Source organism: Fundulus heteroclitus, unplaced genomic scaffold (assembly GCF_011125445.2).
Source record: "Fundulus heteroclitus isolate FHET01 unplaced genomic scaffold, MU-UCD_Fhet_4.1 scaffold_323, whole genome shotgun sequence".
NCBI lineage: Eukaryota > Metazoa > Chordata > Actinopteri > Cyprinodontiformes > Fundulidae > Fundulus > Fundulus heteroclitus.
Window position 1 is genome coordinate 33,515 of NW_023396733.1, and position 18,717 is coordinate 52,231.

General features: G+C 43.4%; 1 protein-coding gene across 1 annotated transcript in view; it reads left to right on the top strand.

Annotated features, from left to right (window-relative positions):
* LOC118559592 (protein NLRC3-like) overlaps nt 1-18,717 on the top strand; it is a 53,686-nt gene that overhangs the window by 7,394 nt on the left and 27,575 nt on the right. The window contains exons 2-4 of the mRNA XM_036130282.1: nt 2,096-2,139; nt 3,092-3,376; nt 8,777-10,547. Coding sequence (XP_035986175.1) covers nt 2,103-2,139; nt 3,092-3,376; nt 8,777-10,547 — 2,093 coding nt within the window. The 5' untranslated portion in view covers nt 2,096-2,102. The remainder of the gene's footprint in view (nt 1-2,095; nt 2,140-3,091; nt 3,377-8,776; nt 10,548-18,717) is intronic.

Here is an 18,717-nt window from a genome sequence, read left to right on the forward strand (position 1 = left end):
AGCCCCCATAAGAAGGAGCAGACTTATCTTTGAATCGGCTGGCAGTTTCTCCCCATGTCAGGGAGGAACTGAGTTTCAGAGAGGCTCATGTCTCACTCAGCTCATGGCCTCTTCCAGGCCCCATGCATGGCTCCTGCAGGGCAGCCCCTCCTTTAGAGTCCCAGGACGGAGCAGAATGAGAACTGGACCTCTGGCCAGGGGTAGACTGAAGACTGGGGTGTTGTCCTGTGGGAGCAAGCCTTTGCACTGATCGCACCCTGCAGAGACAGCTGTCTCTCTGGAAGTGTGAAATTCCTTTGTTCACAAAGCCCTTTAGAGTTGTCCTCCAGCTACATGGCCAGAATTCAATCTGACATCAAATTTCTCATCGTAGCTTTAATATCATGGGACAACAAGATGGAGCTACAGAGGTTCTGTTCATCGACTGGTTTTCTGGGACTTCAGTCAGATACAAAGTTGGTCCCTCTGAAGGAACGAGGTTCATCTACAGCTGTGTTTAAGGAGGAAAATAAAAAGACAATCATGTTAAAGTCAGACTGTTTGACTCTGATTCAGTTCATATAATAAATTCTCAGCTGATTGTTTTCATGCCACTAAAAGCTGAACTGTTCCTTTGCCTTTAAGCATCTTTGGACATCAGTAGATTTCTTCGTCTGGACGCCTTATCAACATTTCAATGAGACGTCTTTCTGTGCAGTGAAAAGGTTCACTTTTCCTTTTTCACAATCAAAACATTTAAATCCCAACACGTCTCTTCATTCTGATATGTCTACTTTGGAATTAGATACATTTTCTACATTCTAATATAGGTTTTATGGCTGATTTATTATTTTCTATCAGGAACCAGGGATAGGAACACTAATATATTGTTGTATACCAGCCTTCCCTGCCCCTCATATTGTTAAAAAACAACAGCTGACATGTGGGATAATGATTCAAATCATGATCTGAGTCATTATACCATTGAAGGACGACTAAAGGCCAGGATAATAACTGACCTGAGTTTTTTAACAAGAAGGTGATGGAAACATTTGATGTACTTTCAAAAAACAAACCCAGTAATGAATGATCAGAACCAGCTGGTACCGGACCTTCTGAAGCCATGTCTGTGTAAAAGTCAGGAAGTACTGAAGCTGGTAAACAAGCTCATTCATGGCTGCAGGGTTCTGGAGGTCTGCAGACAGATCCATTGACTTTCTGCTGGTCTGTGGTTCTGGTTCTTGGTACCAGGAGAACTTCTCTGGTTTCATTCCAGACTGGTATCCAGCAGTCCACAGATGATGGGCTAAACGGGGACGTCCTTGTCCCAGATGTCCTCTCTGCTGCAGCTCAGGCAGGACTGGTTTAAAAACAAATCAAAATCCTTTAAAACTGTTCCAGCAGTTCTTCACTTTGGTCCCAGACGGCATCTTCAGTAAAAACAGTCAGAACTTCTTTCTGTTTCAGCTTGATGTAGCTCCCTTAGCCAGGAGACGGTCCCTGCATCCCTCTGTGCATTTTATCTGGTCCTGGTCATCATGATCAGAGGCCCACAGTGAGGACAGCAGCAGAAGCTGCTGGACCTGGACAGGGTTCCCTCAGTCAACTAAAACCAAAGCAGGAGTCCAAAGACCTTCTGTAGGAGCATTCTTCAGCTGATGCTGCCACCTGGTGGTAGAAACATCACCCTACAGTCAGATGGCAACAGGATTTTATGTCAACCTGGAGGAATAGATGCTGGAATGACTGACAACTGGTGGCTATCATTAACGGGAACATCCTCCCTCATCAAGAAAAATGTGATTAATGTTTACAGCACTGATTTTATGGATCATGTTAGCTGTCATGCTGACATGTTTTAGCTTTATAAAGACAGACAGCTGTGCTGCTTCATGTTTCAGTGTCAGCTACTGGCCATCTAACTGGGAGTCTGATAGGAGTCTGTGTGTGTTCATGGATATTAAGTATTTAAATGACTAATTTAATAAACTATAATAATAAATTGGATGTTCTTTGTCCAGTATGTTTAGTTTCTATTCTAACTTCTTCTGAATAAAATAAGTTTGTTTGAAATAAAACCTAAATCATGATGAGTAAATTTAGATCTTTTTTTCAGAGACAAAATGGAGGCGCCTCTAGAAGAGAAGCAGCAGGATTTAGGTAAGTTATCTGAAGCAGAAATATGTGAAATTATTTCTTTCAAACTGAAACAGGGTTTCATAAAGTTGACTAACGACCGTTTTCATTTGGTTGTGTTTAAATATGAATGTGTGATGGGAGGAACAGGTTTGCAGTACAATACATCAGGAATCATTAATCTACGGACTGATTCCTGGATTCATTGAATAATCAGATCCTGTCTCTGTCTCCATAGTATCTGATATAACAGGATGGGTTTCCCCTCCTGAGATGGTCCAATAAAAAAATCTAAATATCACCTTTCAGCCAAGCTGTTCTCCATTTACCGCCCTGGGGCAGTAAATGGAGAACAGCTGTGTGAGGAAGACCCAGAGCCTGCCTCCGCCTGCTCAGATGTCATGATGTTCCATGTTATTCTCTAGTATTTAAAACTGGTAGTGCCAAAGGGGGTGACCAGCACCATCCACCACCCCTCCAAAAGGTAGTTGGTGCCAGCGCCCTCCCTAGCAACCTACCCAGAACCCTCATTGTCTGGATCAATTTTATTGATGAAGAATCCCATAAAGTCATTACTGCTGAGAGCTAAAGGAATGATGGATCAACTGTATTAAAGAGAAATCTGGGATTACTTTTATTCTCCTCTATTAATGATGAAAATATGCTGCTGTAACTCTGGAAGGATCTTTTTATTCAACAGTAGACTGTTTTTACAGATTAGGTAGGATTCTTCTTGATGTGTAGAGCGCCACAGAGAAGAATCCATGGATTCAATGGGAGAATCCAACTGGTCACATGTAGACAGAATCAGATGGTCCTCACTATTAAGCAGTAATAGAACAAGAACAGGTTTTTAAGACCTAAGGAGGCACAATAAACAGTCTGTGAGGATCCCTGTGTGCTACAACATGTCTAATTGGTCTTAATCACGTTTTCTCAGTTTGAATTAATCATGTTTATGTCTGTTTGCCTGCAGAGAAAACACTTCTCAGTGTTCGCTCAGAGTTTGTCGAGAGGGTTTCTGAGGAAGTCCTGAAACTGCTCCTTGACTCCCTTGAAGCTGGTGGTGTCTTAAATCATTCGGAAACAGAGGCAATACTTCAAAAGAACCAAACCAGAGCAGACAAGGCCCGCTCCACCATAGATGCTGTGAGGAACAAAGGAAATGACTCCTGCAAAATGATGATCCAACATCTTCAGCTAAAAGATGCTACACTGTCCAATCAGCTGGGTTTGTCCTTTGCCTTCTCTGCTCAGTCAGGTGAGGCTACACAGTTCTGTGATGCTGCTGTTACTGCAAAGTTAACTGTCTTCAAGAGCCTTTACAGAAACATTAGTTAAAACTCACAGACATGCCCAATGAAACACAGACAGTAAATTAGCTGTGCTCACAAGATTGACTGGAGACATTTCTGATGTGATCTTAAATGTGTTTTTAAACAAAAAAAGTCTGAGTCTAGCTTGGATTCAGGACTTGGGGAGGTCGACAAGTGTTATGTTAACTGGTCTCTGCATTTTAGGCCTATGTAACAGATGGTTGCCTACATGTGCCAACGCAGATTTGCCCTAAGAAAATGATACCTCATAACAATACCCTGATTACATGAATAACTTTATTAAATCCAGATTCAAGCCAACATCAAAGTAGGAAGACCACAGTAATGTCATAGTGACTTTTTGTATGACCTTTCACCAATGGTCCACACATTTGTAAGTGTGGTTTGAATGGCAGAATGCCTGCCATCCTTGGCACTCAACAACCCAAGAACAACAAATGACAGGAAAACCTGAGCATGGAAGGCTGCAGCACCCCCATTCTGCCAGACACAAAGCATCACCCTGAGACAGCTATATGCCCCGCACAGAAGTAAGTCACCAGTGAGGCACAGTAGTGGCAGCTCTAAGGACAAAGAGGCACAAAGTGAGATGCAGGGGACCAAACACCTCTAACCCAGCCACACCGTCACCCCCAGCCGAGCAGACCAAGACCAGGAACTGATCCACTGATAACCCAGGGCATGACTTAACCTCTGGCAACAGGACTGCCAACACCAAGCTCGCTTATGCCATCATTAATACAGTAATTTTAAATAACAGACAGTTCAAACCAGGTACATTTAACTTTCAAATAGGTTTTCTGATCAAGGCAGTCATTGAGGTCTAGTGTCCTGTAACTTTTATATACATCTGCTTCAACACACCTGAGTCAAATAATCAAGTCATTAGCAGGACTATGACTGCATACAGAGGAGCTAATTCAGCCATTTGATTCAGTTGTGTTGGATACATCTTAAATCTGGAGTTGAAGACCCCTGATCTGGGGTCTTTGAAGCTCGTTCATAAATCATTCTCAGTGGTTTGATTGTTGAGGCTCCTGCCTGTGACTAACAGGGTAGTTACACAATAATTCAGTTATAACTCTAAATGTAGAATAAACAAAGCAATAGTGAACTAGTAGTTAGAGCAGGGCTCTCTTTTCCTGGAAAAGGTGCTTCCTTGGTTTGAATCCCACAGACGGCCACTTTGGGTCCCTGAGACAGACCCTTAGTCCCAGAATGCTCCTGGATGGTCCCAGTGGTAGCTCATTGGTCATTGACAGATGGGTTAAACACAGAGGTCATATTTTACTGGGATGTGTGTTGTAAGTAGAAATAACGATTATTAATGTTATGGTTATTAAAGCTTTCTATAAAAATCTTGAATTCTCAGTGTTTCAGTTTTGAGCTCTGGGAAAAAAAGCTGTGTTTAAGTCTCTGTTTTATGAAATGTTTATTTCAGGATCGGGAGAGATCGGCAAACAAAAATAAGGACTCAAACACTGTTTCTGTTAGAATATAAGGCACACATTTATTATTATTCCCCACAGAATACAGCACATCAAAACAACAAGCACTTCACACAGGCAAAGTAGCAAGCATTAAAGCAACAAGCTTTCAAACAGACGTGACGCTCAACAGATTCTCAGAATCAGCTCTTACCATTGACATGAACTGGGAGCCCTCAGTCCTAGGTTAAGATCAGCGTTCACGATGCCGGTATCCACACACGAACTCACGGCAGACTCACCGGGCTGAGGGCAGTCTCCTCTTTATATACTTGTAAACAAAGAGTCAGATGTGGAGCGAGAGTGGCCATTTCTCCCTCCACAGCTGCCCTGCCTCCCAAAGCATGTTTCCCAAACAAAACCCGTTCCCAGCATCTCAGCAGTGTGTGAAGCAAAATAATATTGCAAATACAGCAAATCAAACAAAATAAGGAATACAGAATCAGTCTTTCCCACAACACATTGTCATAAGTTCCCACCACAAGTTAACACAATAACACATGTGGTTCTGAGTTTCATGTGAACTCAGGTGCGAACACCGCAACAGCAATAATCAATGTGTGAACTGGCCAGTCCTCTCTCTTGTTTAACTGACCAGTCTTCTCATTTATATATCAAAAGTTAAAACAAGTTATCAAACTGAGCAGGTTTTCCCATAATACATTGTTAAAGAGCAAAAATAATTATTTCATATATCAGTCTCTTAGTTGTTTATTTAATGTCCCTAATCCTTTTTCTGATAGAAGTGGGAGAAACAGTTCATTTCCCAGGTGGGTGGGATCTGTCTGGCCCTTTCCTGGACTCATAGCATAGATCTGTAGATGGCATCCCATAATCCCCTGTGCTGATCTCAACACCTGTGCTAAATCCTTCTTCTCCTGTGCAGTGCTGCTCCCACACCACACTGTCACACTGAGACACAAAATGCTTTTGATTGTGGCTTTATAACAGTTTCTTCGCAGCTAAGTAGAAAGTCCAGTTCATTTTAGTTTCCCTATGTCAGGTTCAAACACCTAAAACATTCATTAACAACACAAGAAGGAGAGACAACAATGAGATTTGGTTTTCAAATTATCTTGCAAGGAGAGGAACTGAGATGCTTAACACAGATCGCCAAAACTGGCTCTGAAGCACTCTGTCCCCTCCTTTCTTTTTATTAGGCATTGTCAAGCTAAGGGGTAGGGAGAAGCAAAACAACTGTGACCTTGGAGATAATACCAAGCAGTTCACACAGTTCAGTTATGGGTAAGCACTCCAGATGTCTGAATAGAGTTCATAAAAACACTTATTATAGTCACAACATAGTTCTCTGCTTTCTGCAGACCTTCTGCAAAGATGAGAGGAAGATCAGCCACATGAAATACACTTTAATATCTAAAACCTTAAAACTTCTTAGTAGTAAAGAGTAAATACATGATAAATGCAATGAACATAGTAAATAAAATAAATAGTAAGAATAATTCTATCACCCTAGAAAAGGAGAAGTTGTTGGGTCTTCTTCACCAGGTGGGAGGTTTCACAGTCCAGGAGGTCAGAGGAGATATGAATGACCTGCTCCACCACCTCCCCCTGTATGTAGAGAGGACCATGTTCAGTTCTCCTGGACCTCCTGTAGTCCACTATGACCTACTTGGTCTTATTATTTCTATAGTGGGTCTTACCATTGTTGGATATGAGATCCACCACAGTAGTGTCATCCACGTGTTTCTGACCACAGTGTTGAATAATGAGCTGATGTCCACAAAGAGCATCCCACCATAGGTGTTGGGAGACTGTAGATGAGTCAGAGCTGAGTGACGGGCCAACAAGACAGCATCCTCTGTAGAACAGTTCTCCCTGTAGGCGAACTGTAGGCTATCCAGGCCAGCAGGAATGGCATCCTTGTTGTACTTCAGGATACTCTCAAAGCACTTCATGATGACAGGCCGGGCAAGGCAGGTTTATTTATAAAGCATGTTTCAGTAACAAGATAATTCAGTGCTTAATGTATGCTGCATAGGTGCTTTCTGGATCAGTTCTACACAGAGTTCATTTAGCTGTTGCCCTGACAGGGGTCAGGGGTCCTGGCTCTTCTCTTGCTTTTCCATTCTGTTTTTTTTTTTTTAAATAGAGAGGGAGCAATCACAAAGGACAGCAGTCATAGTGATGGATACCGACTGGACCAACCTACCTACGGCCAATAATAACCCCAAGGAAGCAGAAGCAGCAAGCTCCAGTGAGAGAGTAGCTTGATTGAGCTCACACGAGAAGCGGGTTCCTTTAAATTAAGGTTAAAAACCTATACAATAAACGTTGATTTAAAGGAACTCTGGGCTTCAGTACTTCTGTAGTCCTCTGGGAGTTTGTTCTAGATAAGTGGAGCATAGGAACTATGCTGCTTCTAAATGTTTGGTTCTGGGGATGCAGAGTAGACCTGAGCCTCTGATGTAAACTTATATACTGACCTACTGGTTCCATCCTAATACCCTCAATAACAGCTCCTAGCTCCTGTTCAGTAACCCATCACTGGGTCAACATAAAGAACTCTATTGTGGGGAGGAAAGGAGCTTTGGACTGCTGTGAGAGAGAAAGCATACAGACTACTTTTCCTACCTCCTTCATTGCTGACTGCACTATTCAGACAGCCCTTATCATGGTGACCATGGGCACTCCGCTTTGGCTAAAGAGTCCTTACCCAATAGAGGTAATTGAATTGAGGTCCTGTCCTACATGTAGGATATAAACCAGTCAAGTTTAACAGAAAGACCCAGTTTTCCAGGCGTTTTAATAGACTGGAGTATTAAACAGTGTAAAATTCTGCACTCAGGTCCAATAATACCAGCACTGTTGACCTGAGTATTGTTGGGCCTGAGTCCAATAATATTACATAACTAAATATTTTATTTCTCCCTTGTTATGGTTTGTAGTAGTAATGACCTCCGTGTTTAGACAACTTGTTGCAATACCTGATACAGAAGACCCAAAAAATTCAGTTGAACAACATGAGGTGCTTCAAAAAATTACAGAAATAAATGTTCTGTGTGAGTCATGAAAACAGCCAGGAACACTTGCAGGAACCCCTGAAATGGAAAGAGGTTAGTTAGACAAGTTAATATCTGTGAAGGACTCTGTGAGTCCTAGTGAACACTAAAATAAAGCCACCAACCTTCTCAGAGTCCAGGAGGGTGCAACGGATCCACTAACTAGGTCCTGGGGCTCCGCATGGGTCCTGGTAGTGATGAAGGTGAAGTTACAGGAAGTGGGTTGTAGGTTCACTTCACAATGATGGGGAACAGGCCTGAAACAGAAAGGGGATCTGAAACCAAGTGGTGCACAGAGTGCAGAACCAGACAGAGGTATCCACGGGGGAGACAGAGGGCTTGGTCAAAAACAGGTCAGCAGGTTGGTGTCCAGAATTCAGAGGCCAAATGAGAGTCTGACCAGGTGAAGGCAGGCAAGACACGCATAGAACGCTGCATTGTCTACTCTCACTATGGCTTTTCAAGAAATTGGTGGGGATTGACTGTGGGAGACGGGTAAATAAAGGCAGGAGTACAGGCAACAGGAATGAAGGTAATTAGGGCAGTAACAGGTGCTGCTGCTCCCACTAATTAGCAGAGCAGAGTGGAGCAGGTCAGAGAGTGGCAATCAGTCAGCTGGTCCACAACACAACAGATAGACAACGATATGCTGCACAGAAGATTTATGACACATTCCTATAAAACCAACATATTTAATGACAGTATTGGATTTTAATAGGCTCATGAAATCTTGTGTGCAAACCCCCACTGAAAAGATCAGAAATAGTTCTGATACTTTGTGTCCCACTGAAGTGTCTCCTCTTGTGTCTTTATTCAGCTGTTTTTGGTCGGTGTCAACGAGACCTTAAAGAGTGTCTGAAGAAGAAGTTCCAATGTATGAATGAAGGCATTCCTAAAGCTGGAAAAAAAACCTTTCTGGATCAGATCTACACAGAGCTCTACATCACAGAGGGAGGAAGTAGAAAGGTCAATGATGAACATGAGATCAGACAGATTGAAACAGCATTCAACAAAACCAGTGGTTCAGAAACAACAATTAGACGAGAAGACATCTTTGAACCCCCACCTGGAAGAAAAGATCCAATCAGAACAGTGATGACAATGGGCGTGGCTGGCATTGGGAAAACAGTCTTAACACAGAAGTTCATTCTGGACTGGGCTGAAGACAAAACCAACCAGGACATCCACTTCATATTTCCATTCACCTTCAGACAGCTCAATGCACTAAAAGGAGAAAAGTTCAGCTTGGTGGACCTTGTTCATCACTTCTTCATTGAGACCAAAGAAATCTGCAGCTTTGAACAATTCAAAGTTGTCTTCATCCTTGATGGTCTGGATGAGAGTCGACTTCCTCTGGACTTCTACAACAATATGATTGTGAGAGATGTCACAAAGTCCACCTCAGTAGATGTTCTGCTGACAAACCTCATCAGTGGTGATCTGCTTCGCTCTGCTCTCTTGTGGATAACCACGAGACCTGCAGCAGCCGGTAAGATCCAAAAGCAGTTAATTGACCTGGAGACAGAGATCAGAGGGTTCACTGACCCACAGAAGGAGGGGTACTTCAGGAAGAGGTTTGGTGATGATGAGGCCAACAGGATCATCTCCCACATCAAGACATCACGAAGCCTCTTCATCATGTGCCACATCCCAGTCTTCTGCTGGATCACTGCTAATGTTCTGGAGGATGAGTTAAAGATCAGAGACAAAGGAGAGCTGCCAAAGACCCTGACTGAGATGTACATCCGCTTCCTGGAGACTCAGATCAAACAGAAAAAGATCAAGTATGAAGGAGGACCTGAGGTAAAAACACTCTGGACTCCAGAGAACATAGAGAAGGTTCAGCCTCTTGGAAAACTGGCATTTGAGCAGCTTCTGAAAGGAAACCTGATCTTCTATGAATCAGACCTGAAAGAGTGTGGCATTGATGTCCAAGATGCTCCACTCTATTTAGGGTTCTTCACTGAGATCTTTACAGAGGAGAAAGGGATGGACGGTGACTCGGTCTATTCCTTCGTTCATCTGAGCATTCAGGAGTTTCTGGCTGCAGTCTACATGTTCCACTGCTTCACCAGCAGGAAAACACAGGTGGTGGATAACTTCCTGGGAGAACACCAGAATTGCCCATCTCTGGATGAGTTCATGATGAGAATCATGGATAAATCCCTCTCCAGTAAAAATGGCCACCTGGACCTGTTTGCTCGCTTCCTTCATGGCCTCTCTGTGGAGTCCAACCAGAGACTCTTAGGAGGCCTGCTGGGTCAGACAGAGAACAGTCCAGGAACCATCCAGAGAGTCATCACCAACCTGAAGGAGATGAACTATGGTAGAATATCTCCTGACAGAAGCATCAACATCTTCCACTGTCTGATGGAGATGAAGGACCTCTCAGTTTATCAGGAGATCCAACAGTTCCTGAAATCAGATAACAGATCAGAGAAGTTCTCAGAGATCCAGTGCTCAGCTCTGGCCTACATGCTGCAGATGTCAGAGGAGGTTCTGGATGAGTTGGACCTGGACAAGTGCAAAACATCAGCAGCAGGACGACGGAGACTGGTTCCAGCTGTGAGGAACTGCAAACAGGCTCGGTGAGTCCAGATGTCTTCATTGACTGATGCTGATTCAGCATTATTGTCTCGTCCGGTTTATTCTTCATTATTCAGTCAGTTCTGGACATTTTTGGACCTTTAACTACTTCCTTCATACTTTGGACTATTTCAGCCATTCAGATTTCTAAATCTTCAGCTAATTCAGGTCAGCTCTGCTGCAGCTTTTGGTATTTAGAGATTTTGATCTTTTAGAAAGATTAAATCATCCAGAGACACATTTTAAACTGTAAACAGCTCTTCACTCACTAGGCTGTTACCCATAATTCACCTTTTTAGAAAATCACTCTTAAGGTTAGGGCTATTGAACTGATGTGGGGCACTTCTGGTCCGCTGGTGATGGTAATCTGGCCCCTAAATGACTTCTTTGTAAAAACTAAATAAATCAGAGAAGATCAGAACCATTGTGTGAAAAACAGCCCAGATGAGCAGCATGGTTGAACAGCCTGGTTTGTATGCTGTTCAGTTCCTAACCTCTAAGTAATAGGTTAGCTTTCATTGTTCTCTGAAACGGTCCACAACTATGTTTGTCTCCCAGTGTCTACGACTGTCACTGACATCTTCAACCCTTGGAGTAAGCCCCCCGCCACCCCCCCCTCCTCACTGTGTAAAGCCACATAGGTGAGCCAACAAAAAGAGACATTTGGCTTTATTTGCACTTCAACTAGGGGTAGGCGATATAAAGAAAATCTAATATCCCGATATCTTTGGACTGTATCACAATACACGATATATATCGCAATATGTTCAAATAACCTTGAATAACAAATGTTTTTAGCCACATAGTGACTAAAGTTGCATTGGTATATCTCATATTAACGTGTCAATTTTTTTTGTTTGAAAAATTGATTGCAAAATAAAAATGAATTTAAAATGTTTTATTTTAGCCATTTTTTCCCACCACAGCTGCACATAGAAGTGTATGAAATATAATAGTTTTGTGTTTCATGGTAAGTAGGTGAATTTTGACCCCTGCTAACCCCCCTTCAGCATGCTCAAAAACTCACCGTTTTGATAACTTTTAATTGGCCATGCTTTATGATCAGACTGACCGAGTTTCAAGCCGATCACTTGAAATCCCTAGGAGGAGTTCGATCAAATACCAATGCTGTAAACGTCAAAAATGGGGTCAAAATCAGACCTTCCATCTAAAATGGCCAACTTCCTGTGATACTTGCACTATGACATTAATAGTAAATTCTGAGCGTCTTCTTGAGTTCTACAACTGTACCAAATTTCATGTCTCTACGATGAAGTAAGTAAATAACAAAGGGTCTTTTAAAAATTGCTAGTTGGCGCCGTTGAGACATTAGGTCACGGCCACCAAAGTTTGTCATGGATTCCTGTTGGGGGGTAGATAAGGATGCATCCAAGAGAGTTTTAAGCAGCTCGGCCCAAAACTGTGGAATTCAGAGCCAAACGTATGGCAGCGGCGTTTGAGGTGACTTGGCCACGCTGCCACGCCCCTCTGCTCCATCGAATCCACTTGTGGCTGGAATCCACAATACACCAAATGTCTTCTGTCTCTGGACACAGTTTCATGTTGATTGGCTCAGAGGGGTAACATAGCGACCGTTTACAGCAAAACATGACACTTCCTGTTGTCAGGGGGTGTGGCCTAAGTGATGTCATCATTCGATCATTGGATATTGTAGAAGACATGATGATGATCAATCATGGAAAGTGTGGTGCCTCTGTGTGTTTCTGTGTAGGAGGTATAACAGTTTTATTTTTTTGTGGCGAGTAGATGAACTTTGACCCCTGCTAACCCCTCTTCAGCATGCTCAAAAACTCACCGTTTTGATAACTTAATTGACCATGCCTTACGATCAGACTGACCGAGTTTTAAGCCGATCACTCGAAATCCCTAGGAAGAGTTTGATCAAATACCAATGCTGTAAACGTCAAAAATGGGGTCAAAATCAGACCTTCAATCTAAAATGGCCAACTTCCTGTGATACTTGCACTATGAAATTAATTGTAAATTTTGAGCGTCTTGTTGATCTCTGCAACTGTACCAATTTTCATGTCTCTACGATGAAGTAAGTGAAAAGCAAAGGGTCCTTTGAAAATTGCTAGGTGGCGCTGTTGAGGCATTAGGTTTGTTATGGATTCCTGTCGGGGGGTGTATAAGAATGCATCCAAGTGAGTTTTAAGCAGCTCGGGCCAAAACTGTGGAATTCAGAGCTCAATGTATGGCAACGCTGTTTGAGGTTACTTCTTTAGATTTTTGGGACTACCTTAAAATATATATACAGGTAAAAGCCAGTAAATTAGAATATTTTGAAAAACTTGATTTATTTCAGTAATTGCATTCAAAAGGTGTAACTTGTACATTATATTTATTCATTGCACACAGACTGATACATTCAAATGTTTATTTCATTTAATTTTGATGATTTACAGTGGCAACAAATGAAAATCCAAAATTCTGTGTGTCACAAAATTAGAATATCACTTAAGGCTAATACAAAAAAGGGATTTTTTAGAAATGTTGGCCAACTGAAAAGTATGAAAATGAAAAATATGAGCATGTACAATACTCAATACTTGGTTGGAGCTCCTTTTGCCTCAATTACTGCATTAATGCGGCGTGGCATGGAGTCGATGAGTTTCTGGCACTGCTCCGGTGTTATGAGAGCCCAGGTTGCTCTGATAGTGGCCTTCAACTCTTCTGCGTTGTTGGGTCTGGCATTCTGCATCTTCCTTTTCACAATACCCCACAGATTTTCTATGGGGCTAAGGTCAGGGGAGTTGGCTGGCCAATTTAGAACAGTAATACCATGGTCCGTAAACCAGGCACGGGTAGATTTTGCGCTGTGTGCAGGCGCCAAGTCCTGTTGGAACCTGAAATCTCCATCTCCATAGAGCAGGTCAGCAGCAGGAAGCATGAAGTGCCTTAAAACTTGCTGGTAGACGGCTGCGTTGACCCTGGATCTCAGGAAACAGAGTGGACCGACACCAGCAGATGACATGGCACCCCAAACCATCACTGATGGTGGAAACTTTACACTAGACTTCAGGCAACGTGGATCCTGTGCCTCTCCTGTCTTCCTCCAGACTCTGGGACCTCGATTTCCAAAGGAAATGCAAAATTTGCTTTCGTCAGAAAACATGACTTTGGACCACTCAGCAGCAGTCCAGCTCTTTTTTTCCTTAGCCCAGGTGAGACGCTTTTCGCGCTGTTTCTTGGTCAACAGTGGCTTGACACGAGGTATGCGGCAGTTGAAACCCATGTCTTTCAAGCGTCTCTTGGTGGTGGATCTTGAAGCACTGACTCCAGCAGCTGTCCACTCCTTGTGAATCTCCCCCACATTTTTGAATGTTTTTTTTTCACAATCTTGACTAGGGCGCGGTGATCCCTATCGCTTGTACACTTTTTCTGACCACAGTTTTTCCTTCCCTTTGCCTCTCTATTAATGTGTTTGGACACAGAGCTCTGAGAACAGCCAGCCTCTTCAGCAATAACCTTTTGTGTCTTTCCCTCCTTGTGCAATGTGTCGATGGTCGCCTTTTGGACAGCTGTCAAATCTGAAGTCTTCCCCATGTTTGTGTAGGCTTCAGAACTGGACTGAGAGACCATTTAAAGCCCTTTGCAGGTGTTTTGAGTTAATCAGCTGATTAGTTTGTGGCACCAGGTGTCTTCAAAATTTAACCCTTACACAATATTCTAATTTTGTGACACACAGAATTTTGGATTTTCATTTGTTGCCACTTCAAATCATCAAAATTAAATGAAATAAACATTTGAATGCATCAGTCTGTGTGCAATGAATAAATATAATGTACAAGTTACACCTTTTGAATGCAATTACTGAAATAAATCAAGTTTTTCAAAATATTCTAATATACTGGCTTTTACCTGTATATTTTTTTCTTGTTTAATATATTTATTGTTTTCAACAAATTAACAAAACTACAGAACAATTATCAAAATACAATGATTGTCCGGATTGTCGATCAGACCACGATGACCAGTTGGCATAGGTTGAAGCTGGTATTGGGATCTTCTACATTGTCATCATCCGTGACAGTGTTGGGGAGTAACGGATTACATGTAACATGTAATTTAATTACAAAAAAAGAGTAATTCGTTACGGTTACAATGAGAAAATATGTAATTCAGTTACAGTTAGTTCCGAAAAATCAGAGAATTACAAATTTAGTTACATTTTTTTAAAAATTTAAAGAAAAACCTTTGCGAAATATGTAATATTTTTATTGCTTCGCGCCCTGTATCGCCGTTTCCTGCTACGGCTTCTTGTCTCTATCACTCTGATGATCCATCCTGTGCTGGTGGAGCCTTCTGAAAGAACAGCAAGCGAGCGGACGTTTCACGGTTTTATTTCAGCTCAAGCAGCGCATCAAAAATGACAGCCTTCAAGCTTGTTGACAGCCACCTCTTGTTATTCACACACAACAATAAACCGTGAGAGCCGACGTGTGTTGTGAAACTGCAAAACTTTGTCTTAAGCGGAAAATCAAACGCGCGTACACAGCTCAGCGTTCACAGTGTTGCATTCGTGAGCGTCGGAAAGCTATGGTGCATTCAGGAGCATGGGACATTTCAGTTTTACAACGAAAAAGGCAGAAAACGGAACAGAACTTAACTCATACAATAATGTATTTATCCAGAAACAGTGTGGTCTTTCTTACAATACTGAATGCTCTATAATTGTATTTCTGTTATTTTTGATTATGCACATCTGCTAGCTTTTTATTCTAAAAAATCTATAATATTACAGCAGCAAATTATCAAGGTTTTTCAAAGCCTGTTTAAAAGCTCCAAATGGGGCTTCAGATCATACAGCAACAATTGTGCTGTCATTGTTTTACAGGGCAGAATTTGCATTTGCTGACTCTTGTCCTTTAACTACTGATAGATATACAGGAATAGAGTCATACAAGTGTCAATTCCCAATTCCGCTTTTTTAAGGTTCACCTTCAGTTCTCAAAAATTAAATGTTGAACATGGGTCAATACTCATTAAAACCTTAAAGTAATCAAAAAGTAATCAAAGTAATTAGTTACATTACTTTTTAAAAGTAATCGAAAAAGTTACACTACAATTACATTTTAAACAAAGTAACTTGTAACTGTAACGGATTACATTTTTAAAGTAACTTACCCAACACTGATCCGTGAGTGAGTCCAAACAGGATCGCAGTGACAATTAAATTCCAGAATACGACTATCCAACTGTCATTTATGCGATCAGAAAATAAACAACAAAAAACAGCGATACCCCAACCCAACCCACCCCAGGTTATTAAGGATAGAAAAAAGTACAGCAAATAGATGGAAGGGGGAAACAGAGAGAAAGGGAAAAAAAGGGGGGGGGTTATTATGTACAAATCAATCAAGTAAGATGACTAAATAAAATATTCAGCTCCACAGCAGACTGCTGGGTATGAGTGCACCGGGGTGTATCAAATCCCTTGTGTACCAACCGAGAGGGCGACCTACAGCTCCACTTAAGGGCAGTGAGGCATTAGGGCCACGGTGCAGACGCTAGTCTGCCACTACCCATGTCCAGTGGTGTTACTCAAAAGTTCAAGGAATGGTCCCCACGTCTCAACATATCTGGGTACGTTCTTATTGAGAGTGTAGCGTATTTTTTCAAGATGTAAACCAGAAGCCATGTTATTAAGCCAACATTTAAAGGAGGGAGCTGAGGCAGACTTCCACTCTGTAAGAATGACACGTTTAGCCACCACCATCCCAAAAGCGAGAGCCTCTCGAGTAGGCCGGGGCAGAGCAGAGCAGGAGTCAGATACCCCGAACAGGGCAATAAGACAGTCCGAAGGTATCTGTTGTTTGTACGCAGTTCGGTAGAGATGGAATATGTCAGACCAAAAGGTTGTTAAATAATGGCAGTGCCAGAATTGATGTCCAAGGGTAGCCTTTGGATGTCCACATCTATCACATGTACTTGAATGACTTGGGAATATTTTATTCGACCTTGCTTTAGTGTAGTGCAGGCGATGCACCACTTTGAACTGGATTAGCTGTAATCTGGCATTAATGGAACAGGTTTTTATTCCCAACAGCACATGGTCCCACAGCGCAGTGGAAATTGTGACTCCCAGATCATTAGACCAGGCATCTCTTATATGAGTGGACGACGTTGGCACAGAAAAAACATTCACAAATAGTGAGATTAGATGCCCAGAAGTGGGAGGTTTACTAAGAAGATCATAAAAAATAGGATGCGGTGGACGTTGATTTGAGCTCAGAGCAAGTTGGTTTGCGAAACTCCTAGCCTCCAAATAACGAAAAAAATCATTTGGGGACAAATTGAATTTAGATTGTAGCTGAGGGTATGATGAGACCTGATTTTTTTTTTTTTTTTTTTTTTTTTTTTTTTTTTTCCTCCCCAGTGTCCTGTCTAGCACTATGGCAATAGGAATTGATATCTCAATGCCAGATGGAGCTCGACAGATTTTGCTTTTACAAGTGGAGCAAACAGCTTTCGCCATAGTGCTCCACTTGATTTATGCTTGTAAATAGCTTTATTATGATTCCTGCAAGGAGAATTTCAAATTATATGGACATGACAATGGGAGAGTAAAGGAAGAACAAAAAGTGAAAGAAAAGAAAAAAAAAGAGTGGAGGTGAAAGAAAGAGGAGATAAAAGGAAGAGAATGATAAAACGTCCTCTGTCTGCTCCATCACCTGGAAAGAGACACAAAAAGAACAGCACAACCAACAGACATAAAGCAACAGATACACTCGAATAACACCTAGATGCCATTGCTAAATCATATATATTATTATGTAAGCTGACATGTGTAATGTGATATTTGAAAAAAAGAAAGTGACACAACATAAATAAATAAATAAATTATAAGATTACTGTATATAAGTGAACACTTAATACCTGGGACCCAGCACCTGTGGGAGATGTGAAAGTGCACTAGTTTAGGTGAAGATTATCCAGAAATAGCTTGATAGTGATTGTGGAGAACCAAAGACCCACCTTCCCCGAGCACAGAGGCAGGCGTCAGGGGACCCGTAACCCCGGACTCCCAAAGGGGTCCCTAAAGCAGGTCGCCCAGGAGGGGCCGACACAGGATATCTGCAACCCCCCTCCCAAGGAAGGAGCAGAGACGACCCCGAGGAAATCCCCCAGCCACCGCAATGCCGACGCCCTCAAGAGCCGCGGAGACGAGCCTGTGGGCTCGGCCGGCAGCCAGTCCCGCTGAAGTGGTCCCGGCCATGGGCCCTGAGGGCCAGAGGCCCCAGGGGCGCCCCGCCCCCGCGACGAGGGCCCCGGCCGCCCCCCGGGGGGGCCAGGCCCCGCGAAGAGGCCGCCAGGAGTGGGCCGGCGCACGCCCGGGAACCCGCCCCAAACCCGAAGCCAACCAATGCGCCAGGGGGCCAAGGTGCCCGCCAACGAAGTGGAGGAGGGCAGGGCGTGGGGGGATGGGCTCCGCACCTATCGGAGACTTGAGATGTTCTTGGGAGAGGGAGCGGACCACACCCATACCTGAAGAAAAAAAACAAAAACAAAAAAAAAACTCATTCACCCCATCCCTCCCTTGTGCCCCACTCGCCACACACAGAAAAAAAAAAAAAAAAGAAAGACGCTGTACACACATTCCCACATAACACTCACATCCAACACTGACCAAAGGGGGGGGGGGGGGTCACCCCAAATCGACTATACGACTGCTTGTGCCCGACCCCCGGCCCCGGCCCCCGACCAGACGCCCCCCGGACCGGGCCCCCCCAAGAGGGCGGGCCAACACGACCCGCACGAGCCACCCGGCCAGAGCCCCCCCCCTCCCCCTAAATACCTAATAAACCCCCTCCCTCCCCCCACCTTACCCTTGCCATCCCTGCCCCCCGCCCCCTGGGGGGAGCGGAGGCATCAGCCCCAGACCTGGCAGGCCGCTGACTGCACACCGCAGCCCCCCGCCAAGACCCCGGACACAGTGGCCCGCACCTCCTCCAGGCCCCAGACTCCTTGCCTCCATCGGAGAACGGGGGTGTGCAGAAGACCCCGACCCTCCCTACGCCTGCTCAAATGTTGTGTTGTTGCATGTTGTTCTCAAGTGCGTTTAAAAACTGGGAGCGCCGAAGGGGATGCACGGCACAGCCCACCCCCCTTTCGGAAGGTAGCTGTTGCCAGCGCACCCCTTCCGTGTGA